Genomic DNA, 20436 nt, shown 5'->3' on the forward strand with positions numbered 1-20436 from the left:
GGGAGGGAGGAGGGAGACTGCAGCCATCACACACTAGCAAGACCCAAAACCCTTCAGACCTGCCCCAGAAAGCTGCCGTGACTCCACGACACAGCCCCAGGTGACACAGCGTGGGCTGAGCCTGTGCTGTCACCTCTGCGAGTGGATCAGTCCCACAGGGCAACTTTAAACTCTGACACCTTCCTTAAAACATCTGCAGTGTCGGGAGCCCAGCAGAGCACAGACAGGGGCTGTGATGCTCATGGCCGTGAGCGTGTTCGCCCCAGGGCCACCTGGCCAGGAAAAACCCACATGGTGAAGGTTAAAACCTTGGTCTCACTGGTGCTGGTCCTGTAGAGGGAGTAAAGGGATTTCAGGACACTTGGGTCAGACCAAACTCCATAAAGGAAGTTATTTTGGTTTACAGTGACCCACAGCTGTTGTTCAACTCAAAACAAGCAAGGTTGTTTCATTCCTGATTAATAAATACATGTAGAAAATTATCCTCTCTCTTTAGGTCAACTGAAAGTGAAAATACCATTCCAAAATGAGTCACTTTTCAACAATTCCCTCTTTCTCTTCATCTGTGAAAAGACTACACAGCAGAACTGACCTTATCCTGGTCTCAAACTTCATCTTTCACTGATGTGCCAAAATCCTCATCAAAGATATTCTCATGGGCTTCCCCAGGTCAGAGCCTCCCAGGGTCAGCAGCCGTGTCCCCTGGGGCAGTGGGATGGGGCACCCGCTCCGTGGGAGCACACGGGGCTGCATCAGGATGCGGGGGACAGCCCAGGAACCAGCAGCACCTGCACATCCCCATTAGCACTGTCCTCACTGACAACTGGGATGCAATTCCCATCATTGCACTCTGAGGACAGCTTAGATCCCAGCCAAGCAACCCATTCTATTCAGCACGGGCTTAAATTCAAGCGTATTAAAGACACACCTCAAGTCAAGTACGAGCTGTGTGCTGTAGAGAACAGCAGCAGATTTAAGTGTGTGCTTTGCACAGCCCTGAACCAGAGTCGTGGTGTTCAGAATTCAATCCCTCATGTTGGGAAATGCCATTTTCCATAAAACCAGGAGTCTGCGGACCAGTGAGTTTCACAGTGGGATTTAAGAGTCAGTGGGTGCCAGTGCAGTGCCCACAGTGCACACCCAGCTCCAAACCCCGACGGACACCCCAGGAATTTGGTGACCTGCCAGGCAGAAGTCCCACATCTCAGCCATTGTCTTACCTTGCAGCATGGCAGAGGTGGTGTAGTAGTTAAACGGGACCTTCTTCACCACATAGGCGTCTGTATCCAGTGAGCAGAGCTTGTCCCCCACCAGCACAGACTTCCCCGTGCCGGCGTTGCCCACCAGCATCACGGGGCGCCGGCGCTCCAGGAGCCTGTCCATGAAGTACCGCACACGGACCGTCTCGGTGGTGGGCACCAGGCAAGCCTGAGAGGGGCAAAACGAGCAGGTAAGTGTACCCATCTGTGGCACCACCCCACTGCCATGTTCTGAGGAGACATCAAACTGGGAGAGCCAGGAATGAGTGCGGTGACCTGAGTTTCTAGATGGCGCTAGGAAGGGAACAATACACTGCTACCAACCATTCAAGTCAAACTATCTGTACAGACGAAACAATGACAGCGGGATGCTGAGAGCAACATCTGGATCTCCCCGCAAACACACATTTTGCTAAAATGGTAACAATTTTTACAAGTCATCTGCTCACTGTGGCACCTCTAAAAGGAAAGAAAGGCATAGCTGGCAAACGCAATTCACTACCTGCAGCAACTCTCATTTTTCGTCCAAATCATATAAACAACCCTATTTTCAGCCACGCAGAATGACGAGATGGTGTCTCAGGGACTTTGTCACTACGTTGTCCCACATCCTGCTTCTCTCTGCAGGCCAAACGCACCTCCATCCCGCACCCTGGGCACACCAGCCCTGGCTCATAGGTGTCTCTGAGCCTGCGCCTCATGTACATCACTCAGCTCTGGAAGATGGATGGAGGATGAGTCTTCACAGTCAAAGTACAGTAAAGAAAGATGGGTAATTGAGTTGTACTTCATAAAGAATGTGTCAAGGGTTTTGATTGTGGGGTGACAATACAACCATGGCAGATGTGTTGTTAGCCCCCTCTCCCCCACCTTCAGCCCCTCTCTCTCCCCCATTCCCACTCAGGACAGGTGATTGGGAGGGAAAGAAGGATAGATAGAAGAGAATTGGAAAAATTAAAGATGTTTTACTAATGCTACTAATAAGAATAAAGAAAATAATACAAAATATACAAAACCAATCTTGAAAGCCCCAGCAACTGCAGAGCTGGCACCTGAAGTCCTGGACTGGACTGTGCAGCCAACCGGAGCTGGATTCAGTCTGTCATGAGGCCTCAGTTCGCAGGGACGACCAGCAAGGTCCTCTCCTAATCTCGGCCATAAGCAAAATGGACGAGATCCTCGTGATCTCCCACTTTTATATGAAGTATTCACGTGAATGGGATGTTATACTCTGTTTGTCAGTTTCTTGGTCACCTGTTTCTCATTGCCCCTCTCGCGAGATGCGAATCTGTCCTTATCAATAACCTCACATTCCATTGCTATGTTTACCAAAACATGGATCTGGTTCTCCAGGAAAACGCAGCTGATATGAAGGTTTTACCTGACAGGCAAATTCACTAAAAGAGAAACTTGTTTTTAACAAAACCAGGACGGAATGCCATTCTTATTATGAAGTGCTTGACCTCGAATGAGACTTCAATTGAAATGCCTGCATACAGTCACTAAAATGCATGTGCTCTTCCCAGACAAAACACGTGCAAGGTTCACATACCTGTAAGGGCATTTCTGGATCAAATTCAAACTGAGGAATAAGTTTAGACCAAGGTTCAAACTTCTTCGTTTCTGGATCAATGTAGAAGTCAAAGACTGTGCCCTGAGAGGGAAACTTGATAGTCTTGAATTCTGCCACCCACCACTTGCTGAACTCCACTCTGTAGTCCACAAGCTATAAGACAAAAAGTGGAGAAAATACACTAATCTGGATCAATTAATTAGTAATGGAGAATGTTATCTATCCCAGTCCACCAGAGCGGGATTAGTCCTTAAAATATATTCCACAGCATAAAGTTCTTATCATTTTTCCTGCTATTAAGCCTAATTTTTCATTTTCTTCATTTCTGCTCATCAGTCCTATTTATTCATCTAAATAATTCATCCTCTGTGTTGATCACTCTTGGTATGTCTGAGACTAGATAGATGGATCAATTTGAAAAAGAGAAATACGTGCCTATGACTAAACAGACCACTTGATTGATTCTTGGTGCCTACTTCTTCCAACAGACAAGGACACAACATCCGTCTACATCTGTGCTCATGGTCAGTCACAGCATGCATACCAAAGCCTTTCCTCATCAATCACACCACTCTATTCAGAGTGAGTTGTTGTCTTCTGGCTTCTTTTCAAGCCACAACGTTTCAGACAAGCAGGACTGCAGACACCAGCGTACCAAAGCAGCAGCGAGGGTCTGCCCCTTTGACCCCGCCGTGATTCTGCGCTGCCACATTCCCCTCAAAGCACCCGTTTCCTTGCTTTTCCCCATTGTATCTTTCTACACATGGAGATTTTGGAGCATCTGAATTTTTTCAACTGGGGTGACAGTTTTGCTTTAGATGCTGGGTCAGGACTCACAAAATGTGCTTAGTCCCCTCCTCTGCCCTAGGTCTCCTGTACGACATTGGGCCAGCCATTCTGCCCAAACACCTTCCCATGTGGACAATGGGAACTGGAGAGAGGTGGAGGGGAGGAGGAGAGGAAAACTGCTGTGAGAAAGATGTTTGTGAAATACCGGACGCATCATTTAGCCCGTTTTAACAGCACAGTTTGTTCCTGGGGTGTCTGCGGGTCTCTCCTCCCCATAGCCATACAATGTGGGGTCACCAACACATTGTCCATAGGCTGCTCGGCCTCCATAAGGAAACCTGGGTTTGTTGCTGAACTGAACCAAGTGTCCTCCATAAAGCCTCCTGAGCCACAGTCCCTCAAAAGACCAGTGGATTTGAAAAACACATTAATAGTATCCACGATTTTGCAGACTCGTGCTATTCAGAGAGGCAGAATCCCTGTAATTCTCCGTTCTCCTGTTGTTATAACTCCTCAGCAGCGGCAGCAGAGTAGCCCGCAGTGGAGCGGGACGTGCGTGGCTGCTAAAAGCTTTCCCACAAGGGTGCCCTTACCCCGCACAGCCAAACCGCCTGCAAGCGCGCTGTGCCGCGCTGCCCGCCCTCCCTGACCCCGCGGTTAAATGGAGCCACTCCAGCCCCAGCTCTATTGCCAGAACGGTGTGGAATTCAAACCACTTCCTTAATAAAAACCCCATATGGATTACCGCTAATTTCAGAGCCAGGAAATGGCAAATCTATCATCTGTTTTTATACAGGGGCCCCGCTACCCACCAACAAGCACCGAGTAGTGGGAAGCCTCCCAGACTGTTTCTCCTGACATTTCGGCCGCGAAAGGTCAGCGCGAAGGGCACCTTCGGTGGAAAGCAATAAACAGATTTTATATTGGATCATTTTTCATCAGGCTCCCCATTGCTCGGACTGCTGTATCCTCGCACTCTCAGCTCTGACATTTACAGAGCACCGCGGGCAGTAACGCACAGCCAGGCTCCCGGCGGAGCCTCCCGGAGGGTCGCTGTGCCTGCAGCTGCTCCTGCAGCCCACCCAGAGCCACTACCGCAGGCAGGAGCCCGGCCTGATGCACCCGAGACTGACTGTGCGGCATGGGGAACACAGCGGCCAGCTGCCACAGCACCGCACACCAGCATACTTGCGCTTGTACTGCTGAAGCAAAGACAAGTAGTGCTTCCCAGGCTTTATTGTGTTCTGTTTTGTTTCTTTAAGTCATCCTAGACTGGCAACACTAAGGCTGAGTATTTCCCAGCTGGCACATGGGAAATGGAGGCTCCACAAGGACCAAGGAAGCTGGTCTCGCACAGCTCATTCAATGGTCACAAGGTGTGATGGCACCAAGTGAGCACCCAGCTGAGCTTGAGCTGTGTTGTTCAGCACTTCCTGAAGCATCTGATCCTTGGCATGGAGCAAATCTGAAGAGACCAGCAGACACTCTAGGTCTGGCGTTAAGGTACATGAAAACACACAAAGAGACCCCTGGGAGCACTTGAGCAGCCATCAAGAACGGCAGTGCCTCCACCCGAGCTGGGGAGGGGTGTCTGGTGTTACATTCGTGGAGAGACCTCCCGCATAGTCCAGACAACACAGAGTTTGACACAAGCCCAGCGGAGATCAGACGTGGATCTCCAAGCCCTTGACAGCAGTGCAGTGTGGGCAGACCCAGACATCAGGACTACACACTTTAGATCTGAGGATAAGGCGTCCTCTGACTAGGGGATGCAACCACCCAAGAGTAGGTGTGCCCCTGTGGCCACGAAAGTCAATGGCACCTGGGGTGCCTTAGGAAAAGTATGACCAGCAGGTCAAGGGAGGTTGTTCCTCCGGCTCTGCTCTGCCCTGGTGACAAAACACCGGCTGGTTTGTGTTATGTAGCACGTCTACCTGTGCAGTCAGAAGGCTGAAAGACTGCTCCACTGATACATCCATCTGATAAATCAGTCTTAATTTGATCACATTATGCACATCCACAGGCTTCTATAAGTTAACCTTATGTTTCTCCCCAGTGAAATGCATCTGCATAAGCAAACATCCCTCCACCTTTACCACTGACCCCTCAGCTGTTCTCCGGTGGTGTTACACCCTGGATAACGAGGCCTTTCGTAAAAGGAATTGTTGTGTTTCTAGTTTATTATCACCTATATGAGAGCCCCAGGAAAACAGCATTACTGGCATAGCACTATGTTTCAGAAAGTATGAAGAAATCAAAACAACACAAAACCACACAAACAAACAGTGTGAAAGATGCTGAAGAGGCATCTTCCGTCTTACCTGATCTCGAAACATTGATCCACCAAAGGCCCAGACGGCAGCAAAGACAAAGTAAAGTTCATAAAGCTCCTTGGGACAGTCAGGAGGTGTGTTCTCCTCTGCCAGGAGACATTCAAGGAGGTAGCACAACATCTGAACCATACTCTGTTCAGGAATGGGAATAATCTTCTTAAATCTAAGGGATGGAAATTAGAAAGCAATACGTCCATCACAACCCAGGAAGACTAGAAATGCTCTTTCAGAATACTGGCATTCTGCTTGTCAGCGGTACGTGTCCTATTCCCAGGTACAATAAAGAGAACACCCATTCTCACACTCAGACCCGCTGGCACCGGCACATATACAAGTAATAACAATAATCAGAAGTTTCAAGCATTTTAAAACTTTGATCTTCTTGAAAGAAGCAGAATGGAAGACTTGCTAAAGGCAATGATTTCCTGCGAGCACGATGAGTTCAAAAGCGGTCAAATAGAGGAGTAATAAAATAAACCCTTTCATCTTGCCATTTTACATTCATTTAAGCTACACTTACAGAATTCCAAACTCATATTGTAGCTGCACTGAAGTCCTCCATAAAGTAATTATAGCTATTTGAAAGGTTGGTTCTACGATTTCTGAATTAAGCAAGCTACCAAAACACTCAGCTCAGGGTTGCCTGCAGCTAATCCCGTGGATTTCACGCTCTGAGACAATGTTCAGCAAACAGAATGGGAAACGTCCGATTGACTTTGCTACCAACAGTCAAAACCAACTTGGTCCCACAGAGAGAAGTTCCCTAGCACAATGTTTAAGTCCTGATTCCAGACCCTTCTGACACATCCCCCTTTTGGCTGACATCTCCCATGCTCACTGATTTTTCTTTTGTTTTTAAAGGAAAGTGCAACTATAGGAAGCAAGCAGAGGATGGGAGATGCTCCCTTAAGTTTTCTGGGACTCTACTTTGGCCAGTCCTCACCACAGTATGAGAAAGAGAATGGTTTCACATGATGATAAGCAAGAACCACATGACTTCCCTGTGGACACTGCTTTAAAGCCAAATCAAGCCAAGAAGCACTAGGACCCTTCCAAATACCCAAGTTCTTAATGAAAAATAACTTGTGGAGTGGGCTCAGGTCTAGCCTGACACATCAGGAGGCTGAAAAGCTTTCTCTTTGGGATCTGCCGGAATTATTTTCCAAGAGATAGAGAGTTGATACAGGAAATACAATAAAAATCAAATCAAAATCAGATGAAAACCAGATCTGACCAACACGATACAGGCAGGAGCGTCACTTTGCCCACCTCGCCCTGCTGGTTCTCTGAGCTTAAGCCAATGATGCTCAGGGCTTCCAGGGGCAAGGAGGATCATGTGCAGCACAACCCAGCGCAGCACAGCTGGGCTGGACAGTGGCAGGTGTCCCCATGCCCTCACCACGGGTGACACAATCACTCATCAGATGGTACCTTGTTCTGAGGGTGTCCAGGCAAATGGGCAGGTACTTATCAAACAAAATGGTCAGGTTGGCTCTTTCGGACTGGATCTCTCGCCTGTCGATCCAGCTGCTCACTGGAGGATTCCAGCCCAGATCCGACGGGTTGATGTACAGGATCCCTTTAGGCCCAGGGTAGGAGAGAACATATAGTAAAGACATAGCAGAAACTGTTCCTTTCTTCCAGCAGAGTTTACCAGGTACTTTCACACAACTAAAACCCTATCAAATATGACGGGACGTCCCATTACCTGCCCCCTTTTCCTGCCCCACTGCAGAGTAGAAACATGAACAGTGAAGAAACTTCACCCTTGAAACCACGGCGCTTTTCATGACCTTGCCCTAAATTCAGAACATTGTCTTGTCTGAGCAGTTTCATTGCTCTGGGCCCCATTTCCCCATGTGTAAAACTAGGGGACACCTCCATTCCCTTCTCCCATACTTCATGCACTTCTTCAGAAGATCAAGAACTCTTTGAGACAGATACTGTCCTTCTCCTCATAAAGTCCATCCAAAGGGCTTTGCACAACAGGAGCACTCAGCAACGCTGAAGCCATGATCACCCACCAACAGTCAGAGTGCTCTGGGTAAATCTCCAGGATGATGACAGCTCCACATGTGCATTTGGGGTCAGGATCCTCAGTTTGTCTGTCAGAAACCTGCCCTGTCCACCCACGGCCGCTGTGATCTCAGGTTGGGTACTTGCAACAGGAGTCAAGTTGGCCAACAGAAGACTGGTTAATGGCACTAGATCCTCCTGGGTTCACGGCAAATCCCAGTGCGGAGCTCAGGCCAGGACTCACCCGCTCGGGACACGGTTGCTGGGGTGGCTGTGCGCAGGTGGCTGATCTCAAACACCAACCGCATCGTTGGGTTCAGAGGGATTCTCTCATTGCTCGCCAGGGTCAGCACCTGCATTGGGCAGACAGACAGACAGAATGACATCTTCCCCAGGAACAGGAATGAAAAGCATTCAGCACTTTGCACTAAAAAGCTTGGTTGCTGCCAGCACAGTTCCTTGAGGGAATGCAGCTGATTTCCAGCAGGTAGTAGAACTGTCTTCCATGACTCAAAGGAACAGCACTCCCTTCGAGCGGCGGAAAAAGGTGTGGAATTATGACCCCACCCTATTTTTGAAGGGCCTGGAGTTACAATCAGGACATCTGTGATTATCCATGAGCCCAGTTCCAGGAAGGGAAATTACAATGAAACCATGATTTGAGCTATTTCCCCTCATGCACCATTTTCTATATGTGATATTGTTTGGTGTATCTGAAGAAACACAACCGCATTATTCTAGGAGGTGTTATTTCAGCATCTGCATTTTTAGGCTGAACCATGCCATGCAGTCAAAGAATATCTCCTTCTTTAACTTATATTCATTACCTTATTATCATCCATCACAGTATTAAGAGACTCAATCCACATTGGATCAATATCTCCATCTAGTACCATCCACTTGGGACCGTCATGCGTGATGTTGGCCAGCTCTCGCATGATTGATGAAAACAGGCCTGGGAGGGTGACAGGAAGATGGTGATGAACACTGAACTTGACACCTGCTCTAACGGTTTTCTCCAGCAACACAGTAAAAATTACTCTAATTAATGCTTTCCTCTCAAACATGCAAAACTCTATGTGCCTATACGTAAATATTACTATATCACAATACGGTTCTAGTTTGCTTTAAAGTGAAAAAAGGGTTATCAGTTATCACTATTGAAAATGATTGCAGACCTATGCACGAGCTTCATTCCCACCGAGAATCATAAGGGATAAGAAAAATGTAGAGTAGCTACTCAAAGGCAAAAGGCGGCATGAGTTATACAATGCAGAGAAAACCACCTGAATATGCCTAGGAAATCCTTATAAATATTTTTTTGTGGCTCAAAGTGTATCAGGGCAATCAAGATGCATTAAACGCTGGGTCATGGCTTTAGTGAGACTGAGGGGAGAACAAGCACAGAATGACATTGAATGACAGAACAAAATGTTGGTAAAATCAAGGAGAGAGAGGATACAGAGTCTCAAGGGGAGTAAATAATGAATGTTAAGAAGACCACGAAGGCTGGGAATAGAGCAGCAGCACTGCAGAGCAAATGAAAACTCCACAAAACTATTGCTCTCCTCTACATGTGAAAATACCTCGGGAGATGCTGGTCTTCATGAAAAAACATCAGGCAAACATTAAAAAAAAGCCTCTCTTCCAGTGAATTGTGACAAGAACTCTTTTTTTTTTTCTTTTTTTCTCCAGGACAAGCTATTTCTTTGTGATCCAGATCAGGAACAGCTAGTGGCACCATCTGACTGAAGACAAAGCTTGTGCTCAGCAAATGCAGAACGGCTCACCTGGAACAGGTGTGTGATCCCGAGACTGGGTCAACAAAAATAACGCTTCAGCGCCTCTGCCTCCAGCCAGTTCCTTACGTGTTGGACACACGCCTTGGGAACCACTCCGACATTATTAGCATCAGAAACAGTTGCTGTCTCAGGGCACCAGGGCTTCCCTCGGATACACCGCGGCAGCGGGGAGAGGAAAGCGCCTCTGTCCTGACCTTGTGCATCCACAGCACACGGCTCTCTTGGGGTTTAAAAGAAGAGTTTTGTTCTGCAAAGAACACTTTTGGGATTCCCATATGGGACCTTTTACCACCTAACATGTAGGACCTTTTCAACTTCTGATAATGTGACAGGATAAAACTGGGGAGCGGAAAAGCAGGGGCTGATCTGTAAGGGAACAGGTCACCTCTTGCTAGGCTGTGGTGAAGATTGCCTTGCTGGTCTTTGACAACATGAAACAACATTTTCAGGAATGGTTACTGCAGAAAATATCTGCCTTGAAAGCTCAGGGAGGAGTGCCACTATTTCATTTAAACCATCGCAGGCCAGAAACCACTGGACAGTCACCTGTAAAATGTCCCTCCTGCTGTTCGGTGTCACCGCTGCCCTCGATCTGCAGCCACTGCTGCAGCCAGTCTGCACAGTTCAGGCTGTACCCTGCACGTCCCTCTGCCACTTTGATTTAGGCTCCCTAATTACAATTAGAAAGAAATTAACCTGGCATTGGAGCAAAGCAGGGGGTCGGGAAGGGTCCATGGCGGGGCCAGGGGAGGTGGGTGGCAGCTCATCTGCTGCTGTGGATGATTCATGGTAATGTCTTCCCTCACCTCCCCCACACCTCCCAAACCCGCTGCACACGTAAATCGAAGCTGCCTTTATGTATTAGTCACAACCCAACATTTCCACTCCAGATTTTCTGTAATCTTCCAGCAAGTTTGAAATGTTCCTCAGGAGTAAGCAGGATCAACAGCTTGGCAAACGCTGGTGTGCTACAGAGATCGGGCAGCCATACTGAGTGGAAAAACTGACGTTAAGGCTGCTGTGCGTGCTATCAGCAATGAAAACCTGGGGATGGGACATTTTTTGGGGTCCCAGTGCACACCACAGTGCAGGAGGGACATCTCTTCCATCACTGGTCCAGCCAACTCCCAAAAACTGCCTGCCCCACTTAGGAACTGGTAAGTGTTGGTATTAATGGGCATTAAAATTATTCTTGGGGCAATAGGATCAAGTAGGCTTATGCTATATTTCCCATTTGAAGATCAAAGAGCTAAAACATCCTGTGTATCCTTTCAACAACAAACTGTCATGTGGCTGTAGGCAGCAGACAAGCACCTGGGCTCTCAGACCTGCACATGAAGAACCAGTCACCCTGCTGCTGCTCGGGAAATTCATTAAAAATACCCGTCTTTATCTACATATTTCAGACATGAAATGACATTTACCGTCTTTCCATTCTCTTGTTGCTGGGTTAATGATGCCAAAGAGCTCATCATTGGTGACTGCCTTGGGGTTGAGGTCTGTCCAGACAGGACGTCGCTTCATTATCTGGTAAGTCCTGTTCAGGGATCTCATCACCTGAGACTTGCCCGTGCCCGCGTTACCCACCACGAAGACAGAGTGCCGGACCGTCAGCAACTCCTCCAGCTGCACCACCTGAGAAAAACACTCCCAAATTTTAGACAAAGATGCCAAACTGAAGTTCAGGTCTATAAAATAGGTCCCACTGGGCCACCTCTTTAGAAAGACGTGACCCTGAGACACAAGCAGATTTGACAATTGAGTTTGGTCCAGCCACTCTAATCACAATGGGTGAAATCCTCAGCCTGCAGATAAACTTTCAGCGCTGTTTATACTTGACAACCACCACCTGATGAGGCCCTGCTCTCCAGGGGCTACACTTTCATGAGCCTACAAAAGTTGGCCCCTTTGGAAGCCCAGAGACTGATCCAGTGCTGACTTCAGGAGCAGGTGCAACTGCCTCAGACCCAGCACAGCTGACTGCCCTCCAGCGAGATCTGCCTGCAAGGACAATGCTGTGCAGAGCTCTCTTTGTAGAAGCAAAGCTGTTTGAGAAAACCCAAATGATTTGATGGCGACGTGGGTGTAGCAGAAGATCTCTTGGTCTTACTTTGAGCACAAAGTTGTCCTCAGCCTGCAGCCGGAGGTCCAGCACAGCCTGCCTCACAAACGACTCAAAATTCAGGTCACGCTTCCGAGGCACATCCAGTGCAGGGAATAGATCCCCAATCAGCCCCATAAACACCGGCACATCATCCGTCACAATCTTGGGGATGTTGAAGTCACGAAGAGAGCGCATCAGAACCTGGTCTTCGGGTCGCTCTGGGTCATCTCGCTTGAGGGAGCCAGCAACAACTAGCACTGACTTAATGGCACGCAAGCCCCAGTCGTAGTGATCCTATACCAGAGGAAGAAAAAAAAAGAGGCATGAGTTTATGCTTAGACAGTACAATGTAGGGTGAAGAACCACCATTCCCAAACTGCCAGACTAGTAAGCAATGAAAATACATCTAAACCTGTTATTTGCATTGTGGCCAGAGACCTTCTCCAGCCTGAGTGACCTGGTTTCCATCTCAGTAGGTGAGATTCCCGTCAGGGACAGTATTAAAGAGTCAAATAATTCAGCTGTTCAGACCATCACATGGGCTCACAGTTGGCAGTAAGACAGCAGCAGGATTTGCACTCCAGAGACCAAAGCAATTTGTTTCACCTAAATCATAAAGCACCTATAGCAAGGCCAGCCAGCCCCCTGCATCTGCAGGAGCCACCAAGGTGAAAGGCTTGTTAGTCCATTATGAGGCCCCAAAGACCCAAGTTTCTCCACCCTGCCCATCACAAGATGACAAGCCTGTTTGGTCTCAGAGGAGGTCCAGGAATAAGGGGTCAGTAAAGACATTGCTGAAAAAGTACCACAAAATGGCATGAGAAGAACTCTCAAGCCAACAAACAACTGTTCATATTTCTGTCCTGTTAACACCCTCCAGAGCACAGCTCGACAGCTGACTGCTCTGTGTGGGAGGCCATGGCTTCCACCAGGCCCCTCAAGGCACAGCACCAAGTTTCTGCGACAGAGCATATCCCACCCAGCCTCATGCTGGCACAGCCAAGATCAGGTTTGTATCATCAGGAATCCTGATTCAGGTCTCCTCTGGACCCAGCTTCGATCTACACAAATAATGACAAGGAAAAATCTGATTTGCTTTGCACTGACAGTAACTCTAACAAGACCTGGAACCAGCCTAAGGCTGAACTCAGAGAGGGACACCATAAACCCTTTGCAGGCAGGAGAATCAATAGGAAGAGACTGGAAAGCAAAAGGTCACTGAATACTACCCCAAACATGGTGTCATTTAAACTCACTGAAAGGTCTCCCATTAATGCAGCTGGTCAAATGCTTTTGTCCCTGCAGATGCTCCAGTAAAGCAGTCTGAAAATTTTATTGCTCCGATGATCACCAACCCTCTCCTCCCCCAGCAGCCAGTGCAAATGCAGTCATTAAATAAAAGCTGTGAAACGTTAGCCATGGAGCTGAGCAGCACAGTGCCATGTTTCTGCTGATTTTGGAGATTCATCATACCACTCAGCCACAGAATCAGGCTCACCTGCTTGGACAGGAGCTCTTTGCAGAGTTGGTAGAGAGTAATGAACTTCCTGGCTAACACCCGGGCCTCGATGAATCCCTCAGCCACCAACATCATTTCACAGATCAGCTCAAAGTCTGGCACAACCATCGCACACGGCCTAAAATGACAGGTGAGGAGGCATTGCAGAACAAGCATTTCTTGACTACAGGTCTTACAGGCAGCGCATTTGCAGCTTCATCTTCTAGGCCTTCTTTTATGAGCCAGGTCACCCTCTGCCTTCCCCACGACAAGGGACAGAGCTCCTTTGCCCTGCCTGTGCGTGCCCAGACCCAGGCCTGTTGTGCAAGGCTTAAACTACCTGCGAATGCCCTATGCAAGTGAATTCCCCAAGGACATGAGGTCGAGCCTGGATGTTCCAAAAGACAGTTTCTGCCAGGTCACAAACCCTGACCTGGACTCACCTGAAGAGAGCTTTTAAATTCTCAGGTAGCTCTGTTCGCCCTGCGTAACCAGGGTTCATGGTGATGAAAATGCCTACTGATGGTACTAAGTTGATGTCTTCTCCAAGAAAATGGAAGGATTTCTTCTTCTCCCGTATTGCATCCTGCACGCTCTTCACCTAGAAATCAAGACAGTACTATAGTATCAGCGTTCACTTATGAAAAACACATCAGACAACGGTGCTTCCTTCGTTACTCTTGGCCTCGTGACAAATGGGGCTAATCACTGTTTTATTTTTTACCGGCAGCATAAAGCTTTATACACTGTTTGGAGTACATCAGCATGGCAATATCAATTTCCCATCTCAGTCAAACTCTGGCAAAGCAGAAAAAAGAGCTGAAGAGAGTGGAAAGTCAAAATGCAAAGGAGTTGCAAGACTTCACACCTTTGCTCCATGAGACAATGATGAACGTGGGTCAGGAAGAGCAACTCAGGAGCGGGAAATGTCCCCAGCACTGCCTGCATTCACCTTGGCTTTTGACATCACCTGTGGGACACTGCTCAGCACATCTCACAGCAAAAACACCACCAAAGGCTCCACCATCTCTGAACCAGCCAGCCCAGCAGAGGTCTGATGTGTGAGAGAGACACAGGGCAGTACAGGTATCCACAACATAGCCAACACCCAAACGCACTCCCCAAAGTCTATCACAATATGGGCCCATTATTCCCTTTACCCATCTCACCTCTCCCCACACAGCGTTGCTCTTCAGGACATCCCAAAACCCTCCTGTGCCTGCTCCGTTCCCTGACCAGGCCCAGAGAAGGGGTAGCACCTCCCAATAAGCTTGGCCTCAGCTCAGTTGTAAACTGACCACTTGATATCACTTTTAAAGATTTTGGGACATCAGACGTTTGATTTAAAACCAAAACCAGAAGGTAGAAGCTGTAAAACCTCTCCTAACACCTTCACTCACTAATATTATATTGGTTTTTATATTTGCCTGATTGCAGCTTTGTTCTGCTCATTCCTCTCCTTCCGAAGAGTTCACCTCTCTGCAAACAGCACCTCAGCGAGGGGCAAATCTCTCTCTATTCACCGCTCTAACCTCACTACTGTTTGCCATCTCAAAGTAAAGCAATTAATCGAATTTTTCCCTGTAAGGAACCATATCGACATCAGCTGCATGAGTAAGACAGCCAATTAAACATCGCCATGGTAACACTCCTAATAGCAGCCAGGAGACACCATGATGGAATGACGGCCGTGCCGCTTTCTTCAGCTGCCACGCTCCAGCCAGGAGCGAGGGAACCATTAGCAGTTGAGTCATTCCTGGGCTTCTTTTGTTCAGCTTCCCTTTTTATTTCAAGATCCTCAAAGACTTTTTTTCAATGACAACTTTAAACTAGGACCTGACGGAAGAGAAATTGAGAGGGAATGATACATAAACTCTTGTACCTGCCTGGGGCTTCTCTGGGATGCCACATAAGGTACCAATTATGAGTGAAACAGATGAGAAGAATGAGGAGTTCATGGAGGGGTTAAGAACAATGTCTTTGACCGAAACATTTACAGAAGTGTAGAAACTTCTGAGCTTTATATCTTTCTATAACACTGAGCCCAAAAGGGAGTCCAGGAACAATTCAGCACCTCAATCAGATATTAGGATCCTAAAACACGCACTCAGCTGACAGCTGGATCCTGAAGAACTTGGGCACTTTGGCACCTCAGTTTTCTGCACTGAAGCCCCCCAAGGCTTCCCCTGTATAAAATAATGCCAGGTTTCCTCATGGGCTGGTAAGAGGAGGGGAAGGAGGACGCGAAGTGACAGATTATATATATAAGCACGAGAGCACAGGACTTTCTGGCACGATGGGGAGGCCAGTCTCCCTTCCAGCCCTTCTCCAGGGATGCTGCTGCGCTTCACACGAGACTCACCAACACAATGCACTGAGCAGCTAAACTACAGAGGAGATGAGAAACCATTCACCAGGGGAAACACCCATGCCCAGCTGGGCACCGCTCCAATAGCTCTGTCCCAGGTTTAATCCCACGGTGTCAGGGTACCCTGGGCAAGCGCGTCAGCAAGGGCCGCAGATCTGCCCCAGATTCCAGCTCCCGAGTGTCACCAGCTGACACTGGCTTTTGGGAGCACCACGGGGCTGCACACATTCCTCCAAGGAATGGTGCCAGTTGGCCAGGAATACCTTCCAAAGCCACTTGGCAGAGCTGTCGTTACAGACACCAGAACTAAATCCACAGCCATACAGTTTTGGAGACAGGTTAAGAAAATTAATCCTGAATGTATTCCCATTTCCTGAGTATGACACACAACCTGTGCCTGACCAGGGGTGATAAGGAACCCCCAGAAGTCCAGCGGATCTGCCCCAAACACCCCTCTTCCCCTCTGTGAAAATTATTCCCTACATTGCAGACTGAGCAGCCGCAAGTCAAGGCAGCTTCTCTGTCTTGAAACGATGTGCTGCAATTATCTCACAGCAGATTAATGACACGAGTGCTTTCCTGAGGAGGAACAGGTACAGAGCCATGGTGCGTAGTGGTCTGGGAAAAGATGCTACAAAGAATTGTCTTGGCACAAATGCTGTAACTGGGGCAAGAAAAGTGACAAATATCTTTGCAGCACGTAACTGCGACATCTTGGCAGTGCTGTGATATTCATGTGATTAATCTTGAGATCTAATCCCACACCTGCCTATACACAGAACTGAAACCGGCAATATGCAATTGCCATTTTTACCCTTGCTCCAAAGACTGCAGAATGGCTCTGCTCTGTTTGTATTTATTTATGAGTGTTTCTCCACTCACCTGTACAGCAACCACAGAAAGGACCTCAACTGAGATCCTGTTAAATTCATCAAAACAGCCCCAGGCTCCCGTCTGGGAAAGGCCTTTGTAAATATTCCCACAAGACTGGAAAAACAAAACAAAAACAAAGATTACAGGAGTGAAATCATAAATGGAATCAACTCCAGCAAAAAATTGATTTTATTTCCCAGCCTGTTTATTTATAGCAATTTACAGTCTATTGTGGGTATTTAGAAAAGTGCATGGAAACAGCAGGCACAACTCAATTATAATATTTATAGCTCTGCGCAGCTTGCCACTTTATCTGCTAATTGCACTTTCTCGATATATCTGTGCACCAGTTTCATTTAAAGGTCACTTGTGCTGAATTACTGATGGTCCCGTTTCCTGGGAGAGCCCATAAGCTAAATGAAATATGATCCGAGGCTACCAAAATCACTGTACCGTGCCAGACTGGCAGAGAGCAAGACTCAGCCTAATGATTCAGTGCTCTGTAGCGGCTGAAGGTTCACTATGTTTTGGGTTTATTCTGGGAGAGGATCCTGAGAAAACCAGGACAGGTCCCTCCCCGTGCCAGGGGCTGCCAGGTCGCGAGCACGCCGAGAAGAAACGACCAGGGTCCAACTATCAGCACAGCCTTGGTCTCAACTGAACAGACCAACATTTTTGAAGAACTACACATGAAATCTAACTCCAGAAAGGAAGGGAAATGCATAATGAGGCAGAGAAGATAGTTCGGGTCTCTGCCTCCTGAAGAACCTTGTGCAAATCTTAGAGAAGGAACGGGAGGAGAAGGAAAAGGCATTCAGCTTAAAGGAGTGTAGCAGGGATTTGGAGAGAGGTGATCACAGAATCCCAGCCTGGTGGGGCTGAAGGGACCTCTGCAGATCCCCCAGTCCAAGCCCTGCTCACGCAGGGTCACAGAGCAGATCACACAGGTGGGTCCAGGCGGGTTTCAATGTCTCAGAGAAGGAGACTCCACACCCGCTCTGGGCAGCCTGGGCCAGGCTCTGGCACCTCCCAGCAAACAAGTTTCTGCTCATGTTCACATGGAGCCTCCTGTGTTTCAGTCTGTGCCCGTTGTCCCTCACCCTGGCGTTGGGCACCACTGAACAGAGTCTGGTCCATCCTCTGACAGCCACCCTGAGATATTGATCCCATTGATCAGATCCCTCTCAGCTTCTCTTCTCCAGCTCAACAGCTCCAGCTCTCTCAGTCTCTCCTCACAAGAAAGAAGCTCCCGACCCCTCAGCATCTTTGTAGCCCACTGCTGGACTCTGTGCAGTTATTCCTTCTTAAACTGGGGAGCCCAGAACTGGACACAACTCCAGATGTGGCATCACCAGGGCAGAGCAGAGCGGAAGGAACAACCTCCCTTGACCTGCTGGTCATACCTCTCCTAATGCACCCCAGGTACCATTGGATTACTCTCATCCTTCAGGTTTGCTCGGGCCCTGAGCATCCCCAGCCCCATGTGACCGCACTGCAGCCGAGGTGGGAGCCATACCTTGTAGTCCATCTGCTCGGAGCAGTTAAACACGTACACCATGATGCCCAGGGCTCGCCCCAAATCTTTCGTAGTCTCCGTCTTGCCAGTGCCCGCAGGGCCTGCAGGTGCTCCGCTCATGGTCAGGTGCAGTGACTGGGTCAGGGTGATGTAACATCTTTCACAGTGAATGATGAATGAAAAAAGGAAATATGTCCAATAGGTCAACTGGGGGCTGCAGGGCAATAGCACTAGAGCATTGCACTCAGCAGAGCCTCTCCTCTGAAAAGCTGTACGTGAGCAGGGGTCATGTCTGAGCTGAAAGCCTTCTTGGCATTAATTACCACCTCTGCTCAGCTCTGTTTTCTCCAAGAGATACTCATCTTCCACCAAGGTCTGCCCAAACCTCTTCATGTCCAGCTTGTGAGGATCTCTGGATCCTCATACAACTCATGGATATTGGGCACATCTCAGGCAGTATGAGAAAAGGACAGCTTTTCTGGAAGACCTGTCACTGACAGAAACCTGCTCAGGTGGCCTATGAGTGAACCCAACTCAAAGCTGCAGCAAGTCCCAAAGTTTCTCCATCATGTTGATGATGGACACTGGGGTGGTGTCCACATGTGAGTATCTATACTACCTGTATAAGCCACAGAGGTGTAGTCAATATAGCCAACAAAACCTGATGATACCTGGGGGCTTGACGCAGCTGACTAACACAGGTGACTAGAGCCACCTGAGATGCTCTTGGTTGCTGAAATGTCACATAGGGTGGAGAGATATGACAAGGGGTCCATAGGAGACTTTTACACTTCTGGATTGGCAGCTGGAAGCCAGGTGGGACAACACAGAGTATCTCAAGTAACCCTAGGTGTCCCCACTGAGGCAACCAGGTAGATGTCTGCTTCAAGATGGGATGAAAGCTCTCTAGACTCACCAGCTTTATGGACTGTGGACATCTTGTGCACAGGAAGACACCCACAAGTGTTTTAATGTGTGAGCTGAATCCCACCCAGGGATCTGATGTACAAATTCCCCAGAGGGTACCACCAAAAACCAGATAAGAGTTAGAGCTCGACCACTGGAGTGCTGGGACATGAAGACAGAACAAGAGGGATACAGGTGTCTGAACTAAATCCATCTTTGGTTGGCATCTCTCTCTCTACCTGTGTGGCAAAGCCCAGCTATGACATTGTGTCCCAGGGACTTACCTGTCGGTCAGCGGAGTGATCACAAGCCGAGGGGTATTGCCAAGGTATTCATAGGAGTACAGGAACTGGGCGTCACAGATGTTGGCAAAGCAGTGCCGTTCCTCATCTGACCATCTGTGCCGGAGCTGTGACAGCCAAATGAAGGCCTGGGCATTGTCCACCTGCAACACACCCACAAACACCATCACAGGAAGGCCGGGGATGCCAGACACATGCAGCTCGGGGGCCAAAATAGCGACTGCTATAAAATTTTCATGGGGGATGACTGGTCCTCACTGCAAGGCAGGTGTGGTGAGGAAGGCCGCCTCCTTGCAATGCGGTGAGAAATGTCACCTCCCCATCTCCCATCAGTAAAGGGGAGGAACCAAATTAGTGACCACATTGGTGGGAGAGGAAAAAATTAATGGCCAAGAGAAAGAGCCTTACAAAAAGACTCCTGAATAGATTTAAGAAGCAGCAAGTCATGAAGAAGGTCTCACAATGCAACCAGAGTGAGAGAAGGAGCAGAGGCCATCTAGACAAGGAAGAGGTTGCAGACAGCACCAAGGAAACAGACTGGGGACAGGTGGACAAAGACAGGCATGGCCAGCGCTCTCTGCACAACCAGCAGGCAGGTCCAGATGCATCACTTCACCCCAGGCTGGACCGAGGCACCACTGAGCCCAGCTGAGCCTTGAAGACAGAAACCCTGTGAGCAGCCTGGCTGCCTCTGAGATGACACAGATGAGGGAAGAGCCACAACCCAATACATTCAGGGCATCTTCCCACCCACCTGCAAGGCTAAACACTTGGCATGGTGTCAGGGACAGGGGAGTAGTGTGGGAGAGGTGTTGCAGGAGAAGGGAGTCCCACATAAGTCCCTGTGGCCCCACACCAGACAAAGGACGCTACAAAGAACAAAGCTTGAATGCTTTTTCTTACTTTCTAAAGTCAAAACTGAGACTGAGTCCAGCAGCCTCCCAACACACCACCATCATCCACCAGCACATGTCTTGGCACCAGGACGCAGTGCCGCGCTCTCACTCCTGGTGTGAATCTGCAGCAACTACAAGTTGGTGTTGCAGGGCCATGACACAGCACAGCTCTGCAGGCTTACAGGGGCTTTCTGCACACTT

At 48.5% G+C, this 20436-nt stretch overlaps 1 protein-coding gene across 1 annotated transcript in view; it reads right to left on the bottom strand.

Annotated features, from left to right (window-relative positions):
* The window catches only part of LOC136106378 (dynein axonemal heavy chain 9-like), a gene marked incomplete at its 5' end in the record, with an annotated part of 97355 nt that overhangs the window by 39923 nt on the left and 36996 nt on the right, over positions 1-20436 (bottom strand). The window contains 13 exons of the mRNA XM_071813641.1: positions 1221-1428; positions 2812-2985; positions 5943-6117; positions 7386-7533; positions 8215-8323; positions 8798-8925; positions 11197-11407; positions 11883-12170; positions 13375-13513; positions 13818-13975; positions 16625-16729; positions 18132-18288; positions 19322-19482. Coding sequence (XP_071669742.1) covers positions 1221-1428; positions 2812-2985; positions 5943-6117; positions 7386-7533; positions 8215-8323; positions 8798-8925; positions 11197-11407; positions 11883-12170; positions 13375-13513; positions 13818-13975; positions 16625-16729; positions 18132-18288; positions 19322-19482 — 2161 coding nt within the window. The remainder of the gene's footprint in view (positions 1-1220; positions 1429-2811; positions 2986-5942; positions 6118-7385; positions 7534-8214; positions 8324-8797; positions 8926-11196; positions 11408-11882; positions 12171-13374; positions 13514-13817; positions 13976-16624; positions 16730-18131; positions 18289-19321; positions 19483-20436) is intronic.

Source organism: Patagioenas fasciata, chromosome 11 (genome assembly GCF_037038585.1).
Source record: "Patagioenas fasciata isolate bPatFas1 chromosome 11, bPatFas1.hap1, whole genome shotgun sequence".
In the NCBI taxonomy this organism is placed as follows: Eukaryota; Metazoa; Chordata; class Aves; order Columbiformes; family Columbidae; genus Patagioenas; species Patagioenas fasciata.